Source organism: Labeo rohita, chromosome 11, assembly GCF_022985175.1.
Source record: "Labeo rohita strain BAU-BD-2019 chromosome 11, IGBB_LRoh.1.0, whole genome shotgun sequence".
NCBI lineage: Eukaryota > Metazoa > Chordata > Actinopteri > Cypriniformes > Cyprinidae > Labeo > Labeo rohita.
Window position 1 is genome coordinate 4364210 of NC_066879.1, and position 24020 is coordinate 4388229.

General features: G+C 36.5%; 1 protein-coding gene across 5 annotated transcripts in view; it reads left to right on the forward strand.

Annotated features, from left to right (window-relative positions):
• tafa4b (TAFA chemokine like family member 4b) overlaps positions 1 to 24020 on the forward strand; it is a 61201-nt gene that overhangs the window by 3071 nt on the left and 34110 nt on the right. The window contains exons 1-4 of one of the 5 annotated variants that reach the window (XM_051122133.1): positions 572 to 688; positions 816 to 984; positions 22906 to 23010; positions 23121 to 23235. In XM_051122133.1, the coding sequence (XP_050978090.1) occupies positions 23121 to 23235 (115 nt within the window). In that variant the 5' untranslated portion in view covers positions 572 to 688; positions 816 to 984; positions 22906 to 23010. Of the gene's footprint in view, positions 1 to 571; positions 985 to 2415; positions 2437 to 22905; positions 23011 to 23120; positions 23236 to 24020 lie in introns of those variants that run through there. The other 4 variants (XM_051122132.1, XM_051122135.1, XM_051122136.1 and 1 more) reach the window with 4 other exon arrangements.

Genomic DNA, 24020 nt, shown 5'->3' on the forward strand with positions numbered 1-24020 from the left:
GATGCATATCAAAGGGTGGTGTGTGTATGGCTTAACCAAGGCCTTTTTATCCCTCCTTAATTCAGACGTAGTGCGCTGATGAGAAAATACACACTTTCAGAAGTATCAGATGTTAAACCTTTAAACTACATATGACCTTTTGGTGTAGGGGCATCCAGGACTGGTAGATCTGTAATTGACAGTGGAGATTTCATTTCAACCTTGAGGGCTGTCAGACTGTGATTGGCTATTGATAACATCATTTGCCACATGATAGAAATCTAAAGAGTGCCCGGCTATGAGACTGAACGAAACAGACAAAATCGATCTCTGAAGGATTAACCTGTTTGAGCGCATGGTAAAAAAAACGCGACCGCGCGGTTGGAGAGGTGTGAAAAATTAAAAACCTTTTCACTCACTTTTAGCCAGGCTTGTCGTTATAGTACAGCCGTTCAGTTCAACACTTGTAAGCTATGACATCAGTTAGCGTGGCTACTTGAAAGATCGCGCACGGGGCGGGGGTGCAGCCGACGCACGTGTGCGGAATAAGCAAGGCAAGTTCGCAATTCTCTTGTCAAATCGATCGCAGCTCGGGAGGAGTGTGCGCGGCGCAGTTATCATCGCAGACTTCCCCATCACTCACAGTCCCAGCGGTTCCGCAGGAAGACAGCTGTTAATAACCTAACAAGCATGTCTGGAACATTATAAGGTCATTAGTCTACTAACCCCCATATGGATTTACGCACTTCTTTTCTGAGATTCAAACGCTGACGGCGCTTTCCGCTTTTTTCTTTCTCGTCCTCTCTCATTCATCCCGTCGGTGATGTGTGGCGAAGACATTCGCAAAATAATGGGCATATTCGGTTTATGAACTCTCCGTGTGATGGACAGGCGACTATTGAGCTGGAGTGAGTAGAAAGTAAGCCCATTTGAAACAAACATCTGTCTTCAGGACTCCTGGTACGTTTTGAAGCAAGGAGAATGCCCTCGCTTTCATAAACGGAGGTAAACTGCTTCTCATCCTCTCTTTTGCTTCGCTTTTCAGCTTAAACAGTGACATTGATTAGTTGTTGGCTGCAAATTGATATTGGCTGGCTTTCCAGAAGCGCTAAGTAGAGCATTAGTCGCACGTAAGTAGTACGCGTTCCCAAATGCATCGTTATCTGTAGCGCGTAAAAACGCGTCTTTAACTTAAACGGATCTCATCTGAATTTATTTCTACAGTAAATGGGACGCTTGATAAATATTGTGAAGGCATTTCGATCCGTGCATTGAAACGATTGTTATAAAGTCTTGATAAAATCGCGTTTAAAGTGATGCTCCGCAGTCTGCGCATGCCACGTGACAAGCTTAAATTTACACGACAAGCGACAAGGCATAACTTTATGTGGGCCTGCTTTAATAAACATAAGTAATTGACTGCAGGAGAGATTGTAATTTGTTCTTAAGAACATTTGTTTTCTCTAGAAAACATTAGTTGTTATGTAAATAAATATTCTTAACAAATCATTTGAGCGCCTCCCACTCTCTTCCTCCTCCTCATCATCCTCTGGCAGGTTCACACATTGCTTGTTGCATGGTGGCGATGCATAGACATCAAACTAAATGATCTATTAATACAGAACATACACCTATTAATTGTGATGCGAAGGAACACTGCAACTCTAAGCTAAGTGAGGGCGACAGAGACCCTTTATAATGATCTGAAATGTTTAACTTTCAGCGCATCTACAAGATGACATCCAATTTCCATTTTGGCACTAAAACAGGCTTTTAGACATATTGGAAATACTCAAGTTTCAGCATTTGTGCGGCATGTTTGGCACTTAAAGCTGCACTTCATAACGCACGCTTAAAGAATCAGCCGTAAAAGTAGCTGTTTTTTCATACAAGTACATACCGTATAAATTAAAACATAGATAACAGATAAAAGTTATGTTACAAGTTAGCCGGAGTGCGTATTTTTACGTTTCCTCAAACAAATCGGATTTGCCAGAAGAGGTAACCATAAGAGCAGACTAAAAAAGCAATCCATAGGGTTTTCAAAGCTGTTTACGCGCCTGTCGGAACAGTAACCGTGAGAGATTCGCTGATCTGGCGCTTTGAATGCGCTCTCAATGGAGAGGCAATAGAGCTGCGCGGCTGAAGCGCGATGTATTGGCAGCGCATGCCGCCTGGACTAAACGCGCCAGCCTCCTCACATCATGTAGTAATTGCTCTTCATCTTCATCTCCACCCCTTTCCCCCTTCCCTGCCATTTGTTCTGCCCAATAAGTATTGAGAGCGAGTAATTATTTCCCCTTTGTTTCGCGTCCTCCGCTGCGCACCGCAGAGACGGTCGTGTCAGTAGTTCAGCCGAGGTTGGGCGAAAATGTAAAGCGACTTAATTGTCATCGACACTCACATTAAGAGCCAAACAGCACAGCTGAGCCCTGCGGAGATTGCGCAATGAAACCTGTGCGTAAGAAGAGCTACACATGTATTTTTCCAACTCTGTCACACACACAGGCATCCCTTTCATTTGGGCCTTGAATCGCAGTCTTTGAGAGAGATGTAGGAGAGAAAGACGGTGAGAGAGAGAGAGCATGTGCATTGTGCAAGAGCACATCTGGGCGGCTGCCTGCAGTCGATTGGTTTCCCCTCTATTGATGTCAGTTCTGTGTTTCTGTGTTAACTCGTATACCTGCATCGCTCTTTTCTTTTCTTTTCTTTTCTTTTCTTTTCTTTTCTTTTCTTTTCTTTTCTTTTCTTTTCTTTTCTTTTCTTCTTTCTGTTTTATGGTTTTCATGTCACCTGACAACAAAATGACTTTCAGCACTGAATTAAAAATTATGTGGTGATTGTTCATTCAGTTTTTGTTGGAAGAAATGCATTATTTATTTATTTATTTATTTATTTATTTATTCATTCATTTATTATTATTTTTTATGTAATTTTATTTTATTTTAAATAGACTAACTACCATATATATATAGACTTCCACTTGTAATGGAAATAATACAGGGTCTTTTATAATTATTCACTGCATCTTATGTTGTTTTGGGAAAAGCATTTAAAATCTTTTTTGTAAAAAAAAACAAAATAATAATAATAATAATAATAATAATAATAATAAAAATAATATTTATTCATTTATAATTTTATTAATTAATTTTAATTAATTTTAGTATTGTATTTTAAATAGACTGTTGTATTTTATTTTAAATAGACTAACCACCAAATATACATAAACTTTCACCAAACGATACAGGTTCTTTTATGATGGTTCATTGCATCTTATGTTATTTTGGGAAAGCATTTAAAATTATTTTTATAATCATAATAATAATTTTAAAAAATCTTTATTTTATTTTATTTTATTTTATACAGACTAACCACCAGATATATATGGACTTCCACCTCTAAGGGAAATGATATGTAGTCCTTATGTTGTTTTGGAAAAAACATTTAAAATTACTTTTGTAATAATATAACAACAACAACAACAACAACAACAATAATAATAATAATCAATCATTTGTCTATTTATTTAATAATTTATTTTTTAAAATGTTGTTTTAATAGATTGACCCATATATAATTGAAATACAGCTTTGGCTAAATTTTCAGATAATTACTTTTTTTTTTTTTTGCATTATAGTAAGCAAAATATTTTTCTTTTCTCCTTTACTTAGTACGTGGGACGACAAGTCGTGTTCATATACGAGGGAGGAAGGGAAGTGGTGGGATAGAAAGGGGGAACGAGGGATGCTCGGGGGGATCTCTGATAGATAAGGCACGGATTGTGAGCAGCTCAGCTGGTCAGATCTGCTCTCTGAGCTCTGAGCTGGCATTAGCCGATCCACTCTGTGCTGTCGTGATGGATGGATGCTCTTAGAACGGACAAGGACCGTGGAGAGAGAGGCAGAGCGAGAGAGCATCGCAAAAAGAGAGACGGTGGGAGGGTTATTAAAGAGAAGGAGGGAGTGATATAAATCGAAAGGGGTGAGAAAGAAATTAATGATGGAGAGAGACAGAGTGAGAGATTCACGAGGAACAGAAGGCAGTGATGGGAAAGTCTCTCATCTGTAAATGAGATTGTCCCTGATGGCCATTTTCTCCCCCAGTTCGCTCATTCTTCTTTCCCTCACAAACCTCAATGCTCCGCTGGACGCAGGTCTCAATACCGTGCTCCGCGAGTGCTGACAGTGAAAAACAGACACACTGGAGGGAGTCGGGCCTCGGGAGGCTCTTTCGTATTTTCCCCTCTCTCACGCAGTCACTTCACGCCACTTGGCCCTGAAACCTTAAAAACAAGGGAGGCCTGAGAGGGCACATTAGTCAATGAAAAAGTTTAAGAGAAATAGAGTTGAAAGCTCAAAACGCAGGGGAAAACATACATCAAAAGTATAAAATGCTAAAGCAAGTTTGTTTGTAGCACACCGGTTTTGGAAATTTCAATTTAAGTACACTGCTGTCTGGTATAGCTGATTCTAACCGGTAAATCGAGTGAAATATTCACTGTAGTCAGTATCAATGCTTTATGCTAGACTGCTCATCTGGGTAACTGAAACCGGCACTACTTTCGTTCTCTCGTTTTTATACAAAAGCAACTACCACCATCTTACGTCTCAGTTATCAATAATGTCAGTGTAATATTATGTGATGTTCACATTATTGTTTGGCTGATTGTTTTGATTGTAATTAATTATGTAAGTTTTTTCCTAACGGAAACTATTAGTAAAAGTTGTATGATAAATTAAATTATTAACTCAGTTTCATTCATTTATTTTATTTGATGAGTATCTGTGGATTATGCAGAATTATTGATCACTTGATTATTTGAGATTTCTGCTAGTTATTGAGCATTGCATGATATGCATATATGGATAATTTATTGATTTATCAATGGAGATTTATTGGTAGCACTTTACAGTGAGATTCATTAGTTAACTACCTAAGTTAACGTCAACTAAGAGTGAACATGACTTATACAACATTTAGTGATCTTAATGTTAATTGTAGCATTTACTAATTTATTACTGAAATCAAAAGTTGTGTTTGTTATCATTAGTTAATGCACTGTGAATTAACATGAACTAACAACATTAACTAACAAAGATGAATAAATACTGTAATAAATGTATTGTTCATTGTTTGTTCATGTTTATACATTAACATTATCTAATGGAACCTTATTGTAAAGTGTTATTGTTTTATCTTGCGAAAAGACTGAAAAATACAGTTACAAAACTGTATTTTTGACCACTGTCCCTGTAAACCAATCTCTTGTGCTATTTTGTGTCTAATTTGTTAAGCAGTAAATGGAATGATGTATAGAATGTAATGAAATTACTGATAAAACCTTAGAAAACTGAAATGTGAAACATACATATTTAAAAAACTCCTCAAAGTACCATGATTTTTGGATATGTTTCATGGTATTGCCATTTGAAATTCCTTGTAGCACCACACACATACTATGATATGAAAATGATAATCATTCAGTAACACTGTATCAAATATCAAAGTACCATCTGATACCTTCACTGTACCGTCATGGTTCTGCGCTTTTTTGTATGTGTATTAGCTCATATTCCTGTCCATTATTCCTTTTTTCCTTTGACATAGCTTTACAATTTTTACTGTCTGCTCTGATGGTATTAAACAGCATCAGGGCCTCTTGCTTTCTGCACTGAGTGGCGACTTGGATTGGTTTATTCCACTCAGAATGGCTGACACCCATTTCAATGGGATTTGCTTTAAATAACAGGCTAAAGGAAAAAGCTCTTCGGCTTTAGCATGGGATACGTCGGATAGGCACACACTTCTGTCTGATCTGAGCAGTGTCAGTGAGAGCTGTCAGATTTAAATTAAAATATGTTGAGGTGTTACCACACCAGAGCAGAAGCCTGGGCTATTGTCTTTAAAAAAGACACACACAACACAGACAATAACTCCACAGAACAGTATAGCCCCAAACCATAGGTTGCTCCTTTTAGTGGATTGGGTTGCTTTGGCATAAGGTGAAGCAATACCTTCAGTATTCAGGTTACAACACTGAATGAAAAGAATAAGCCTATTAAATGTGCATCAGTTTTGTGGCCGGCTTTAAGTGCTTTTGTGGCCCAAGCAAATGGAACCGAAATGTTGCTTTTCAATTGTAGAGATTCTCAGTCAACTCTCAACAGTCTCTGTCAATAAATCAGTTTTGTCTTGTCAGTGGCTGATATGAGCTTTTAAACCTATTGTGAGATTTAAAAGCTCAGAAGGTGGAGAGTTCATAAATGGTGGCTAGGCTTCTACGCACACCTGCTAAAAAATACAGCATTGATGAAAATAGATGGTGAAAATCCCTTGACATGTGCATTTGTCACTAGAGTACAGTCCTTGAACCATTCAAGCTGTATTTAAATGTGTTTAAATGAGCGCTGGCAGTTTAACGCATGAACTTAATTAATTAGTTATAAAAAAAATAATGTGATTACAATATGTTAACGCAGTTAACGCGCTGGACCTGCCCCCAGACCTGTACATCGTCTTATATTTCATACAGCTGACCAATGACAAATATGATGCAGGGCAACAACTCCATAAATGCATCTATGCCCTAAAATTAAAGATATTGGTGCAAAAAATTCCCCTGTATGTGTTTTATCTCATATATATATCATAAGGTATCATACAATATCACACAAATTTGTCCCGATCTATCATGAGCTTAAATGTGATTTTATACAACAGTTCAGACAAGAAGTTGATATTGTGTTACATTTTAAGCATTATATTAGTGTTTTTGCTCAGTTTTGCAGAGAACATATTACCTTTGAAGCCACAGCAAAATTGTTGCATGTCTTCAACCAACACAAGGGTGTTTAGTTTCTTAATGAATTCGTGTTTTGAACAAATCATGTGAATCAGTGATTCAAAGGCCCATTTATACTGAGAGACGTTTACTTCATTTCTAAAGGAATCAGCCATTCGAACAAATCGAATCAAATTAGTGAATGACTCATAAAGGCATTTACTGCCACCTGCTGGCAGATTTAGTTTCTTGTTTAGAGTATCATTTCATTAAAACAAAAACAAAACAAAACAAAAATAATAAAAACATTAAAGGGATAGTTCACCCCCCACAGAAATTTAATTCTGTCATCATTTACTCACATCATTTATTTAGCATTTAATTAGATTAATTAATCGACGCATCATGTAATTAATTAGATTAAAAATACAATATATTGTAATAAATACATATTCAGGGGTGTCATACCAAACTAAAACAGTCAACAAATTAGCTAATTTAACTCATTTAACAAATTTGTGTTTTTAAATAAAAGCAAGTTCAGTAGTGTAATGCTTTTTTTTTGCAATTTGGACGTTTTTCTCAGAATTCTGAGAATTCTCACAATTCTGTTTTTTGTTTCCATCACAGAATAAAAAATAAAAAAGGTAGTTGAAAGTTTTTGACTTTGCATCTTGCAATTCTGTAAATTTTCTTAGGATTGTGAGTAAAAAAAAGTTAGAATTTAGAAATATAAACTCAGAATGATGAAAGTATAAGTGCAAACTAAATAATATATATCTAAAGTCAAGTATATAGTTAAAGGCATAGTTCACCCAAAAATGAAAATTGTGTCATTAATTACTCACCCTCATGTCAGTCCAAACCCATTAGACCTTTGTTCATCTTTGGAACACAAAGATATTTTTAATGAAATCCAAGAGCTTTCTGACCCTGCGTAGACAGCAACGCAACTACCATGTTCAAGGCCCAGAAAGTTAGTAAGGACATTCTTAAAATAGTCCATGTGACATCAGTCGTTCAACCTTAATTTTATGAAGCTATGAGAATAAGGCTGTTCTAAAATTGCCCTATTCCCACTATTCCCTACATTAGTCCACTCATACAGTTCTCTTGAAGGAGTGAATGAAAATGAGTGAGTGAATTCGGACACTGACTTCACCGGAAGTACTGCCGCTTTTGCATTGTTTGCTTGCTATTTAATAATTATTTGAAACGGGCTGCTCCAGTAGTAAGATTAAAGGATTTATCTTGAACTCTGTCACTGAAATGATGTATAAACTCTAGTTAAACAATTTAATAATGAATTCGTACCTGTGTTGTATTATGCTGTATTTGAGTGTGTTGTTAAATGAATGGATGGATGATTCAGCTGTGGGTGCCATCTTCTGGCGAGATGTGGGAATTCATTGGGCGTGCGACTCTCACAGTGCATTATGGGTTATCTCTAGCCGTTGAGTGTACACTCAAGTGTATACTTGTTTTTGTGGTGCATTTAGGGATTGAATGAGTGCACTCGAGAATGTCCACTATAGTTTTGGACACCACTAAAAATGGCTGTTCCCTCCAATAGTGCCAGTTTGAGGGTATGGGGGTAATTTCGGATACAGCCTATGTTTTGTCATATTATGTCATATTAATATAGATGAAGAGTCTATAAACTGTGCTTGTGTGTGAGTGCATTCATGTGCGTAAGTTCACACCTCTGTGTCTGCTGTGTATGTTTGTAGTGGTTATGGTTAATCTAAATGATGGATAGCATTATTGTCGGTGTGATTAACTAGAGCTCACGTGCGTTGGTTTGCTCACTGCAGTGAAGTGAGTGCATCTCTGCGCACTGTAAGGTGTTTAAGGCATTAAGCCTGATTTATTAAAGCAATAAGACCAATACGTTACAGGGATTTTACTACAGCTAAGGGACGTTCTTAAGCTAGAAGTGAAGCAGACTGCTTAAAACCTCTTTTAAACACAGTAAAATCACTGTAACACACATCTTATTGTGTTCATAAAATGGTGCCAGAAGCAAAAGGATAAAGACGTCAATATCCCAATGAGTTAGAGTCACAAGGGTTTGGGGTTTTATGCTGTTCTGTATATGAGCATATGTAAATCCAGGGTTTTTTTTTCACTGTGCTGAATAACCCAGGAGTTTGGATTTGAGTGTGTGTGTCTTAATGTGTATAAAAGCCAGTGTGTGTGAAAGCGAGAATAAGTGAGAGAGGTTAGACGGCCGTGCTCCTGAGGGAACGCGGCAATACGGTGTTACACTCCAGAGCCCCACAGACAAATTAATTCACTTATTGACACCGCTGACACATCTCAGTGACTTTGTAAAATTAACAATTGATCACACTCACTCGCTCTTTTTTTCTATTCCCGTCTCCGTTCTCTGTTTCTCCTTCGGCCGCTCTCTTTGCACGCCCGGCACGTTTAGTCATTATTATAATTACGCGGCAGCCTGCAGGAGTCTGGTCATTAGCGATAGAGGGGTGTGAGATAATCGGGACAGTGGCCGGCCTCAGCACGCCTTTGCAGGGATGAGGGCAAGGAGAAAGACCCCGACTCCGACAGCGACGAACCGCTCTCATTGATTGTCCAAATCCACATCCAAGTGGCAGGGTCACAAAATACAGGGACAATAAAAAAGAGCAGTGCATTTATCACAAGAGAGAAAGAGGACACAAGCAGAATATAGTGGTGGTGACCAGCTGTTTGGCTTTACTTCATCATCATTTGCTGCACACTTTGTGGCATTTGTTTCCTTTTCATTCACTATATGAAACTGATTCTAGATCAGAACTGGCTGAAAGTTTGGTTAATGTTTTAGGTATGCTCTCGGTGGACTGATCCACAGATCCATGAATGGTTTTGTGTTACCGCAGATTTTTGGTTGGGGGTCTTTTCCCCAGTCAGGTCTTCATCCTGTATTGACATTCAGCTATTGTGATTCCCAGTGTCTCTGGGACCATTTTTTAGTTGCGTGGTTTCCTGGTCTAATTCATTCATGCAATTGCTTTGTCTTAGATGTTTCTCCTGAAATCTCTTAAAAATTAAATAGTAATAATAATGGAATGAAATTTGAACATTTTGGCTAGAGGTGTTGTGATATACCGGTATTGATGATAATCGTGATAAGGTGAAGTAATAAAATATTGTTATCATGTTAATTAGGTGTGTCACAATAGACCAATTTGGAGTAGACTTCACAGTTACATCACTTACAGCTGTGTGCGTTGTGGTGGCTGAAAAACAATGCTAACAAGTGGAGTGAAATGGGTAAAATCTATTTTTGTGCCTTTGGATGTCAGAATCGGAATGCAAATCATTTTTAGCTAAACACAGACATTTAAACTGACTGACTATAGATGAGATCTGCTATAATTACTCTACTTTTAAAGCATAAATGTGATTTAAAAACAATAGGTCTACATAATATTTACATATGCAGTTCATCGGGGACATACAGCATGAAATACTATTTAAACCTGTAACAGTTTGCATTTTATCTCACAATTCTGACTTTTTTTTCTCCTAAACGCAAGTTTATATCTCGTATTTTGGACTTCATAACTCGACTTAACTCAACAATAAAGAGTTAGTCAATTCTGAGAAAAAAAGCCAGAAGTATTAGATATAAACTTACGATTCTGAGCTGAGGGGGAAAGAGAGAATGACGCGATGATTTTTCTCATCAGAATTGTGAGATATAATCTCAGAATTGTGAGAATAAAGTCAGAATTTTGAAATATAACCTCAAATTTACCTTTTTTCCTTTCTTTTATTCCATGGCTAACAAAGACCGCTACTTAAAAACTGCCATTTTCTGCCACCAGATAGGATCCGCCCACAAAGAACGTCATCGCTGTTTGCAAACACAGAATTGGTCTAGCCTATATCAAAGACTATTTTTATTATTATTATTATTTTTTTTTTTATTGCAGAACTACATTTCATGACACGATAACAGTAATATTTAAAAAAAATTATGCAAATAAATGGTGGTTAAAATAAAATACAATAGAACTCAACCAATCAGCATGTTCAGCGCCCAAGTCCCACCCCCTCCGGACCTTTCTGAGGAGCAAATTTTTATGAGTGTTCCTGTGGTGGAAACACACAGAGTACCTACAAAGTTCCTGTGGTGGAAACGGGGCTATAATAATAGAGTGCCAGCGCCATTATGAAGCTCTAAACTCTCACATGTAAATCTCTTCATTCATGCTCGAAGCTGGAGGACGCTCTCGGACAGAAAGTCCACTTAAGTGATACTCACAGGAGTAACAGAATTTATGTTCCAGGAAATCCCTTAAGCATCCAGATAAGTGAAATGCAGAACGAAATGTTTTATCTGATAAAACATGAAGACGGTCAACACACGACTGCAACAGTATGTGGTTTATCTGTGTTCTTCAAGCCATCTCAGGTATTTTAATAAGGATATGTACTTATAAGGCAATGCTAATCGACATAGCAATGTAATTCTGCTTCATTCTCTGTCAGTTTTCAGAAGGAAGTTATTTAAAACACTCGTTTGGAGTAAAAATATATTACTATTCTCATGAACTGTTTGAATGCTGTAGTAAGCTAAAACGATTAGCATTTTAGTCTTTTCTGTTTAGTGTAATTGTTCTTTTTGTAAGCAATGGTGTGATTCTCTTGTCAAAAGACGGAAAAAAATGAATTTGAATCAAGTTGATATATTGTTATTGTGAATTTTTGTTGCCATGATAATCGCATAGTGAAAAATCTGATATCGTAAGAGCCCTATTTTTGGCATATAATGCAAGTTCAGAGCTTTTTAAAATAAAGAAAGTTAATTTTGAAAGATTTTGAAAAAAAAGGTTTTTCTTAGAAGAGAAACTGGAGAAGCAGGTTTTCTTGTTTTCTTTCCATTTACCCTTTTTGCTGTCTAGAAACGATTATGATAATAAAGAAATACCACTTATGCTTTTTTTCCCTAATGATCACAAAGCCAGATTTGAATCCAATTTACCAAATTTCAGACATGGTGTATTAACGTTTCAAATCTGATTTTTTTTTAACTGATCGCCAGGCCTTTTAGATTCGCACAGATGGCTGTTGGTGCACGTCGTTGTCAGGTTGTAAATGGTGTGACTGTAAAACACGGGCATATGTGTGTGTGTTTTTCCTTGTGTGTAATACGTTTGAGAGAAGTGTAATAATGTAGCAGATTGTACTGCTTTGGGGCAGAAAGTTTATTAGCCTGTAAGTGCTATAGTTACGCTATACCTTCATAAAGCGTGCAGGAACCTGTCCCGATTTCTCATTTAACACACACACTCTCACACTGAAATCTGAGGAATTCATTCTACTGTTCATAATTTATTCTTTTTATAATTAGTAATTATAATAATTTTTATAATGCAACTTTTATAAAAGACATTTTTAGAAATTAATGACTTTAGTCTTTTAGGAATCTTTGAGGAGCTCTCCAGAATGACTTGGTTAATATCTTAGGATATTTTACAGTAATATTATCACCAAAAGTAACTAAAAATCAAAAAGCAGTCAAACCAAACAACAGTGAGAGTTTCATTTAAAAATGAACACATGGGCTGAATACAATAGACGCTGTTAGTAAATGAACAAATGAAGCAGTGAAGCATCTCATTGTGTTAAAATGAGGTCATCATGGTGAACTTGTACATCAGAGCAAAGCTAATTGGATGGTTAACAGCAACTGCGCTGTCTCAAGACAGTGCCGTGAGAAGCAGCACCTCAGAAAATGAGCGGAGAGCTCAGAACTTTATCTTACCTTTAACTCCACATCTAATTCAGAGGGTTTAAATGTGATGTGTTGAAATCTTACGAGGAAGACACACAGGTGCTTTTTTACGTTATAAGGCAAGAGTGCACGCACACACACACAAACCCTGGAAGAAAAGACTCTGGTTACAGATATTTCTTTTTACTGGGTCTGTGAGGAAATGGAAGAGAGGGGGAAAAACGGCCTGGTGGAGTCATTGGATCTAGGGGAGTGTGCCTCCAGTCTGAGCAACAGGCTGTGGATGGGACTTAAGTGCAATGAAGATCAATTCTTCTGTAACTTTAACTCAGTACCCTTGTCATCATATTACCCTTGGGCTTGATACAAAAAACTGTAGTAAGCTTAGGGCTGCGTCACAGCTGACAGCAAAGATTTGCATAGATACATATATTTTTAAGCACACCTGCTTACAAATGCCGTTTTAGTGAAAATCTTGTCTGTTCCAACACCTCTGTTCTAACATTTATCACCAGAGTACAGACCTTGGGCCATTCAAATTGTGTTCATGTTTTTCAATCCACAACAAATCATTAGTCATGTACTTTTTTGAAAGACAAGGCAATAAATAAATAAATAAATAAATAAATACACAAAAGCCACTTTTTTAAATAAATTATTATTTCTTTAAATAAAAGTATGACTAAATAATCTAGCCATAAAACTTTCATTTAGTGCTCAAGCAGACCTAAAATCAAATCTATATTTTAATGTTATATAATAAAATATATAAATGTAATAAAAAATATATTTTTAATATATAAAATATAAAATATATATTTAATGCAACATAGGGCTAGGTATAAATATTGATTTCTCAATTTTAATCGATTCTCATTTTAACGAAAAGATACTGACTCTTAAATCCCAAGAATTGATTTGTCTACCCTGTTTTCAGTTAATGAACAAAACATTGTAGTGCACTTCCCTTCCAATAAATCGCAATAAGCTTTGTTGCTTTAGATATGAAACAAAGTCTAAGATTTCAAATTCTGTCCATTTTATTACAATATTCAAACAATAAATGCCTTTCAAGTTTCAAGAGAAGCGGCAAATGAGCTGATCATTGCTTCCGCTTTAATATCAGTTTCAGCACAAAATAAACATGAATGAACATCTAAAGGTATGTTAAAAGAAAGAGTACAACTTACCGAAAACCATATCCTCCCTCAAGTAATCGCTCAATCAGTGTTTTAACCGTGCAATATAAGACGTCAATATAACAGTTATGTAAGATCACATTTACCTCAGAAAAAAAAACGTGACATTAGTCAGCTAGAAAAATTATCTCCTGAGAGGAGCATTTTGCTAAATATATGCACCATATAACATTCATTATATTTTTTTACTGTTCTTCAGTGTTTAATTTATGTTTACATAAATCTGTCAAGTTTTTAAGACAGCATACATTTAAATGTTTATATTTTTAAAAAATAATTGGAGTAGGAATATAATTGTATAATTGTATTTTTATTAGTATAAAAACTTAATTAAGTGTAATTTAAGCATTTGTATACAAGTCAGTTAATTTTAACCTTCAGTATTATAGTAATGTAGTACCACCTGACTCTCAAACATATTGAGAGATTTTTTTCCTTGAGAAAATTTGGCATGTACTGTACCTAATATATATCCAAAATAATCAACATTGCATTGAATTGGAAATTGTATCGAATCACAAGCTTGTGAATTAGAGTCTAATTGCAACATAAGGGTGAAAGAGATGCAATTTTGGCCATTTTAGACACATATTTAAAACACGTATTTATTAACCTACGGTTATTATGCAACTTAATTATCAAAGACACAAATTTATTTTTGAAAACTGCATTCAAAATCTGAATGAGCAGTATGCATGGGTATGATGTTTCTGCGTCAAGTGTGTGTGTGCGTGCTTTTTTGTGTGAAAAGGTAAATGTGTTTATATAGCCTCATGTCGTCTTGTAGATTAAACTTAGTGAGAATATCTCTCACTGCTCCAATAGTCTCTAAAATAATCACACGCGCGCACACACAAGCTCGTGAATACATATTGAAATGAGATGCTGTATATTGCAGGGTGGTGAAATTGCCTGCTTATCTCCAGTAATATCGGCTGAGTGAGAGCTGATGTACTCATCTGCAAACACACTGATACGGCAGGGCCAGCGGTGCGGAAACGCCCCGTGTCCGTTCGGATTGGCTGTCGGAGCTTTACTGCGAGCTTCCCCGCAGATGCTTGTGCACATAAACGCACGCACCGATATTGCCTGGAGACGTGGGAATGCAGCAGGCTGGAAATGTTTCAATGAAAAGCCAGATAAATGCACCGGAGGCCTCGGCCTCCCACCGCATTTCAATATTGTGCATTTTTCCAGACATCCGAGATGCTTTTAAGAACTTCTGTTGGCCCTCACGCCGTTTGGGCTCATTTTCGGCGGGGCCACTCGTGGGAGAGATAGAGTTGTTTTGCAGGGATTCATTTTTCTGCTCTGTTTGAGCCCCAGAGCATGAAATGGTGTATTTAGGATCAAGTCTGTTGTTGCAAATGGCTTCTGTGTGTGTGTGTGTTTGAGGGAGACAGTGACAGGGCATAAGAAAGTTGACAGAATGGAAAAAAAATTGACTTTTTTAAACACAGGTACACAGCTGACAAAAATATATTCTACTAACCTTTTACTAACGTTCCCTTTATGTTATGAAATTGTTATTTCGGAATGTTCTCTGAACATTTAAAATTAATTTTTTTTTTCATCCCATTCCTTTTTAGAATTGTCAAACATTATGGGAATGTTAGTTTTGAATATTCTCTGAACATTGTGTAATAAGTAAAAGTTTAAGCTTTCTGAAGCTGTATGACATTATTTCTACTTCACAAAAGGAGGTATTTTTAAAATATTTCCTTAAAAACAATGTGCACTTCATACTCTTGTCCAGTAGGTGGCAGAAATGGAACAAATGGCTGAATGTTCACTTGCTTCTTCTAGTGTTTTAGTTGCACTTGGCAAACTAATGTGAAAAGTGCATTTTTCCACCTGCTACACTGGAGTGTGAAGCACTTGGATGGCTCACAGGAGAGCAATGGCGTCTGCCAAGATTTCACTGAACAATTGCCTAAAAAAACACTGTTTTTCTATAAAAGCCATTGGAGCGGTTTGAAAATGATCAGTCAGCCACATGCACTTTTTTGCTGACTTTCTTTAGTTACAATGTACTGCCACTGCATTGAGTTTGCAAAGGAGAAAGAAAGTTTTTGAACAACATGAGGGTGAGCAAATGACGACAGTACTGTAAGCCATTAATAGGTTGATTTTTACCTCCACAAATGAAACTGCTGCTCGTATTTTGGGGTAGTCAACCAAAAATGAAAATTCTGTCAGTAATTACTCACCCTCTTTTTGAAATGTTACTAAATGTGATTGCACTTTTAGTCAGGGTAGTGTCATATATTTATTTTTGACTGGAATGAAAACAAGACTGTGAGGGATGGAAGTACAGTGTGTTCAATGGATTGTACTGTTGTTTAATAACATGTCAATCGTTCAACTCATGTAACGTCTTTCCAATAATCTTTAAGTTAACATTAAAACTCAAAAGCTGTGAAAGCATGTCAATGTACAATAAAAACTGTTAGGGCTGTCACTATCAATTATTTTGGTAATTGAGTAATCTGTTGATTATTCTGACGATTAGTTGAGTAATTGGATAATTATAAGTTATTTTTGTAGTAGTAATAAAAATAGACCTAAGTAAAAAATAGCCTTTAAAATTACTTAAAAAACATATATAATAGCAACGAGGCAGTAATAATTAGTATAAAAGTATCAAAAACAAGTAATCATATGGTTTTATTAAACAAAACTGTTAAAATACATAATGTATTATACACAATAGAGCTAATGTACATTATGTATTAAAACAAATGAGTGCAGAAGGCGCCAACGACCTGACAATTGTTTTTACACTTTACTGTGCGATCTAATCCTTGTTTAATATTGACTCAACAAACATTTAATTTCAAATGAACCCTTAATCTTAAATATTTGGCCATTTCTTTGTGGTAGAAAAGCTACAGACAGTGTAATTTATTGAATATGTGGACATCAAATTGTGTAAACTCAGTGTGAGGCTATAAACTTTTATTTTGAAATCGCAATGGACAGTTAGCATATTGAGAAAGATTATGATGTATTCTCTTGTGTTTGCATAGGTTTCTAAATGATTTATCTTACGAATCTGATAAAATGGTGCTCGCTGTGTTCCCAGATGAACGTTATAATAAATCCAAACAACATGCAGAAATGGAGTTTGAGATGCTCCACGCATGTAAATGATAGTTTGTGGAGCAGCATTTACTGTGAACAGAGGATGCTCGTATGTAACCTAAACGCATGTAAATAATTAAAGCACATATATTAAACCTGCATCACATATATTTATTTAATTTAATCGTAGTGTTTGTGAATTTGTAATAGCATTATTCTTTGTTATAATTTGTTTTTAATGGGTTTAATAGTTTAATATGTGGAATGCACCACTTCCTGTATTTCGGCGATTAGTCAACACGGGCAAAATGCTAAAGTATTCAATTTCTCAAATCGAATAGTTGGATAATCAAGGAATCGTTGCAGCCCTAAAGACTGTAGTCTATCCCTCTCAGCCTTGTTTCCTCACACTTACAGTTCTATCAGTTGAACAGCTGACACAACTTACAACAAAATACTGTTTTTCAGTGTTTTCCAAATGTGTTGAGCGTTGAGAAAATTAGACATGTGACGTAAGACCTTGAAGGACAGTTCACCCAAAAATGGAAATCCTGTGTCAATACAAACCAATATGACTTTTTTGTATACAAAATGGAAGTCAGTGATCAGCAAAACTGGTTACCAGCATTCTTCAAAATGTCAGATGAAAGAAAGTCATACAGGTTTGGAATGACATGACAGTGAGACAATTATGATAGAATTTTTATTTCACCTCGAAAGGCAACTCATTAAAATGGGCTGTTTTTACAGCCTAGTTTTCATATGCTCTAAAAAATGCTGGTTTTTAACACAGCACTTTTAGAGTGTAAGAAAACTAGGTGCTGGGTGAAATATGGACAGACCAGGTTAAATGTTTCACCCAAGCTTCGGGGTAGTTTTATTTAACTCAACTAATGTTTAAAAATGACTATATAGATTTTTTTTTTAAAACCCAAATGCTGGGTTCAGCTTGTTGGGTCATTTTATTTGGTTATTTTTAATATATATATTTTTACACAGGTGCTGGGTAGTTCACTGTAATTAAGTTGCTGGGTCATTTTTAAAGCTGGGTTGTTTGTTTACCCAACCACTGGGTTAAGCCTGTCTCAGACGAAACAACCCAGCTGCTGAGTTACAGTCGGAGCCCAGGCTTTTTGAGTCCTCTACAGGAGAGAGCAGTTCTCAGCGATGCTGATTTGGTGCGCTTCTTCAGCGAAATAAAGGTTTGTATGTTTTATTTCATTTCTAAAGTTTTTATTGTGCTGTAAATTGTAATATTTTATGCAATGCAACATAAGGACGAGATGTCAGTCAGCTGTGGCACTTCGCATGATGGAAATGCCTTTTGCCTTGCATAAAATAAATGCATTTTATTTGTATAGTACTGAGTTTAATGTAATTTGATGTTAAAATATGTTCTCTAATGTCAGTACTGTTTGTTTAATGGCAGGTTTTGGAGGCAGTAACGGCATCTTTCAGCTACGAGTGAAACGCGAGGCTGCGGTCTGAAGTTCACAGTTACCCTGGCAAACAGCCCTTCACCGGCTCAGATTTCGGCAACACACCGGCATGAGAATTAGCACTGTTTTGCTAAAAAGAGATCGCTTGAATTGAAAATTAAAATACTTTTAAATGTTACATTTTTATGTCTAAAATGCTTGTTAAATAAGTTTAAATGTATGTACTATTGTAAACTATGCTGTATTCACCCAGTTAAATTCAATTTGTCTTGTTTTTTGTCCATGTGTTATTGCATAATAATAAATGTTCATCTTTTGATTATTGCCTCTAGTAATTCTGTGTGTTTTTTATAAGTTCCAGTCCATTTTAATACATATATTACATATATCCGTCTATGTTTGTGCAAATAATTCGTAATCCAGCTTCACTTACAGCAAAAGTGAGTATAAGGTTTTTTTTAATGAATCTTTGCGATTGCCTAATAACGTGTTAGTTAGCAAGTTTAGCTGCTAAACGCGGCTAAATGCGGCTAAAGTAAACAGGCTCGTCACTCCACAGAGAGAAGAGAGGGGCGGGTCGAGCAGAGCTCATTAACATTTAAAGCAACCTCGACCAGAACAAGATGATTTTTGCAGAGCTGATTTTGGCAAGGTAAAAAGGGTGTTGTTTTACACAACCATTGAGAATTTTTAACCAAAGTATATTATAGACTTTTCATTAAGACCCTAATCATATCAACTTGTGGAAAATGGGCATCCGATGACCCCTTTAAACATTTAACCCAACTGCTGGGTCAAAACAACCCAAACGCTGGGTATGTCCATATTTCACCCAACATTTTTAGAGCGTGTGCATACAATTAAATAACTAAACACTTATAAGTGAAAATTAAAATTCCATATAAAACTGTCCAAACAGCCAGTTTAACATCCCAAATAAAGTTATTTAAATCTAATTTCACCATAATATTAACTTTTGGTTGTCACATAGTAATAGGTAAACAAGCAGTTATCAACAAACTGACAGTTCTTTCCTCAATTAGTTTTTCATGTTATTGCAAGACCGATGCGTCTAGAAGTCTAAAAGGGGTTTATTATCATCGGCTAGCCAGGCATGTAATATTGGAATCCATTTCATTTTGGTGCACCCTATTTTTGAAAGACTTGGAAATTCAATTCACAATTCACTGGTCAATTTAAATGACTCCGTCTAGCAGGTAATGTACAGTCAGGGCTGTGCTTTATTTTCGAAAGGAAAATGGGCCAGGTATTCCATCTCGGGATGTGTGCCGCGGCGTGTCGCCTCACCTGCATGCGTGTTTATATTTAATGCTTCCGTCGTGAGATCCGGGCAGGAGATGACGGCATTTAATGCAGGGCACAGTTCTTTATCTTAGTCAGAGGTGGCTTTGAGCCGGTGCATGTCAATGAAGCTCGCTTGTGCGCGTGGCTTTGTGTTTGTGATTAAGGTTAAGCCAAATGCAAATCAAAGCAATCTCCAGACAGACCTTCCTACGCAGACCGTCCCACTCCACGTAATGATCAACTCTGTCTGTTCTGCTGAAGAGTCCTTCAGTTAATACACTGATAAATACCACACACACACAGACACACACATATTCACCTGTAAGCAAACGTTGGTGCATTTGTGAAAGTTTAGGGCAATTAGAGGTGTTGTGCAGTGACAATAACAGGATGATTTAATATGTCACGACATGTAGCGTGTGTAAAGGTGCGTAGTCAGCTTTTGTGTGTATCCGTTTCACTTCAGTATGGGTTTCTCTAATGAATGTGTCAGAATACAAAGCTGTTGGTAATGCTGTCTGTGTAAAGAGAATGGACAATGCACTGCTTTCGGTGGCTCAGCATGTCTAATCATCACACACACACACACACACACACATTGGATAAAGAGTATTTTATAAAAGCGCTAAGGCAAACGCACACTTTATGAGCTCCTCATAATAATCAAAATACCAGCGTGAGTGAATAAATCACTTAAAATTATAATTATATATATATATATATATATATATATATATAAAAGAAATACGCATTTTTAAACATCTCAGTCTTTTTTATTCAAAGCAATTCTCAGTGTATCCACAAGGGGACAGAGTGACACCTCAATGTACACAATCACTCATTTGGATCTGTGGGGAAATCTCTAGAAAACACGTCCAAGTGATGTCACTTCAAGTAATGATAATGATAAAAACATTTTACATATAGAAACAATTTGAGATTTTTGCAGGTGTATTTTTAATGACATTTAAGCATATTTCTTATCATTTTTTGTTTTGTAATGCATCTGGGCGTTTTATTATTGAGCCTGTTTTATATTACAGTATGGGAGGGGTGCCTAATTATCATAAATTTAAATGTTAATATGCCTCACATAATAATGCACCTGAACATACTTCAAGTGTGTATATTTGACATTAACTTTCTATAATGGTTGCAAACAATATAGATGTTAATGATGGTACATTTTTCATGTTGTCATCTTTGTGGTGTGGGCCTACTTGGTATTCATTTTACTGTTGAGGTAAAGGAGTCAAGAAGGATATTGACCTGGTCGTTTCGTGTTTTTACCCAAGTCTTTTTTCGCCTGTGGCAACTTGTAGTATTTATGGGCGTGTTCACTGTGCGCATGTGTGACTGTGGCTATACATATGAAAGAAGCAGAGAAAAAGAGAGTATGAATGTGTGTGTATGTGATTGAACTTGCAAGATCGGTGGTCTCTGCGAGTGTGTGATGCGGCTGTGAGATCACTTCGAGCCCGGGGGTAGGTGAACTACAGTAAACAATATATCAGTCCCATCTCTGTGGCCCCACCGCCTGTGTGCGTATTCGGGGTTGCCTTTGAAGAACAGGGGTTGCGTCGGGCCCTGAGGGTGGATATCCCTCTCTGAAGCTGCCCTTCTTTTGCTCACCCCATCTCTGTTTCTCTCATGCCCCACTCCATCAGGACTTTCATTCCTCTCTCTCTCTCTGTCCTCAGACCTTCCATCTCATCTCAGGCCTTTTTATTTCTTTCCTTCCAATCTCATGTTTCATCGGTGCTGTTCTATTATCATATTCTTGTTTTTATTTTCTCGCCTGTATGTGGGTGTTTCTTCAACAAAGGGCACTTTTAGGTGCTAGGGGTTATTTTTAATTAAAACTAACAAGTATGTTTTTTCTTTTTGTTGTATGAAGGTCACAGTTGCTTTGATTTTTTTTGGATACATTCAAATGCTTTTTATGTGCAGATTTTATTGTTTAATGTTGTCCTAGACTCTGGTTTTCAGTCTTTAAACATTAAAATCCATTATAAAAATATGAATTATTACATTTTACAAATTACATTACCAATTCCAACCAACCGAATTATACCAATTACAACCAAATTACACCAAATTTTTTTTATTTCAATTTAATTTACATTTTTTACTTTTTTTTTTTTTTTTAATGGAGAGTCCATTTACACTAAGTGCAAATAACCCGCCTTGTTGGCAGAGGCTATTTACACTAACTGTGTGATGGGGCTAATCAACAATACAAAAGACGACTATTGCTCATCAGTGGTGCAGAAGATAAAGCGCATTCTGCTCTTTTTGACGTGATCGACCTGGGCTCAAATCTGCCTTCTGGTGAACTTTTTTTTCTCTATTTTCAAAGCTTGTATGATATTGGTACAATATCACAAAAATAATACTAGCCTAAAAAAACAAAACCTTAAGCTCACTACAGACAAGTAAACAGTCAAAAAAAAAAAAAACAACAAAAAAAAAACTAGAGTACAAAAAAGAAATGCTACAAACAATGAATAAAGTAATAAAATAAAGTGACAAAAACACTGCATATTCTTCACTGTGTAAATTAAATATATATTCTTTTTAAAGTTACAAAGTGATTTAGTCAAGAGCAGTGTGAGATTTTCTCTCGTTTGTTGTTTGATTAACATGAACAACAGACAGCAGGAATAGTAGACTGCTGTCACTTTAAGAGCTGCCCGGATCCAATATACTGTATATATACACACGTTTTCTTTCTCAGCCATTTGCTTTCACCTGAGACCTAAATTACTGTGTTTATGAGGATACAGGACACATACAAGTGTGTGTATTTAATGGTTCAAGGCATATAAAGCGACAAAAATAACTCGATATTCATGTGCTCTATGAGCACCATCTTTACATATGGCATGTAGACAGCACTCAGATATAAATGACTTCTCTTTTACTGCTGATTGCATTTCAATGGCTCACAATCACTTGTTTTTAAACTGCAATGCTTAAAAATGCATGCAAACGATACGTTTTCATGACCACATAGAAACATCAACGTCACATGAGCTTGTAACTGCGATAGAGATGACAGGTCAAAATCTTCAAAATCGTGTCTACATCGCCCACCACTAGAAGCAACAGTCAGTGAGAAGGATGATATTAAATAAATATCAAACAAATCTCAAAATGAGCATTGATTTTAGATGTGGAGGTGATGACATTTGTTCATTAAAGAAAACCCTCAAAATGACATTGTTCTATTGTCATGGATGTATATACACTGCTATTAGACAAAATAAATAAACTATGAGTTGAAAAAGTGCTTTAAGGGATGCCCGGAAGACCAAGTTGAAGAGAGACACGTACTGCTTTTTACCTCGTTTCTTCCTGTCTTCTCAGGACGCGAACAGTGATTGAGGAAGCGAGTGAAGACAGTGGAGGACAAAGAAGGAGACATGGCCAGCTCACAGGGAAGAGAGTGAACAGAGAACACAGGACAGAAAGGTAACAGTTGACATCTCCTCACAACCTTGAGGCCGATTGTGACTTTTGTTTACACTTTTCAATGCTCTCCCTCGCCTTCTTTCTCTCTCTTTGTCCTGGTCTTTCTCTAGATGAAGCTGTGGGGGCGGTCAGTGTGGCCATTGCAGGTTGTACTCTTGGTCACCTTGGTAATGTGCTCGTGCCAGTTGGTTTCTGCAGGTACACGGAGTCTGCGGGGACACACAGGTATGTCAAAGCCCTGTTGGCTTAATTACAGGAGAGTATGTATTTATAATCACAAAGCAGATTGTCTGGTTTACTCTCACACAGCAAGTTCAAAGCAGATCATTGATGCTCAGAAGACTGTCCTTCGTGAGTTCATCTCTTGCTGGATAATTTACTCACTCCAGTGTCATCCAAGATGTTCATGTCTTTCACTTTCAGTCGAAAAGAAATTAAGGTTTTTGAGGAAAACATTCCAGGATTTTTCTCCATATAGTGGACTTGGGGATCAATGGGTTGAAGGTCCAAATTGCAAGTTTCAATGCAGCTTCAAAGCGCTCTACACGATCCCAGCCAAGGAATAAGAGTCTTATTTAGCAAAAAATATAACATGTATAGACTTTTTAACCACAAATGCTCATCTTGCACTAGCATGCATTACGTAATCACTTTAAAAAAGGTCACGTGTGGTAAGTTCTTCATCTTCAAAAACTCCATCTCATTGTCTCCTCCAGTTTCAAAATTGTCAGACGTCGTTGTTTTACCTTTTTTTGTAAAGGGTGTTAGACTTTTTAATTGCACGTTCGCATTGTAAACACTGGGTTGGTACTTCCGTCTACGTCACAAATGACCATTCCAACGTGATTATGTAATGTGTGAAGTCAAGCTAGTGCAAGACGAGCATTTGTGGTTAAAGACTATATACATTTTTATTTTTATAAGAAAATGACCAGTCGTTTTGCTAGATAAGTGTCACAATACGTGTGAGTAAGGGGCGAATGAAGACGAAGGTTAAAGATAAAGTCTTT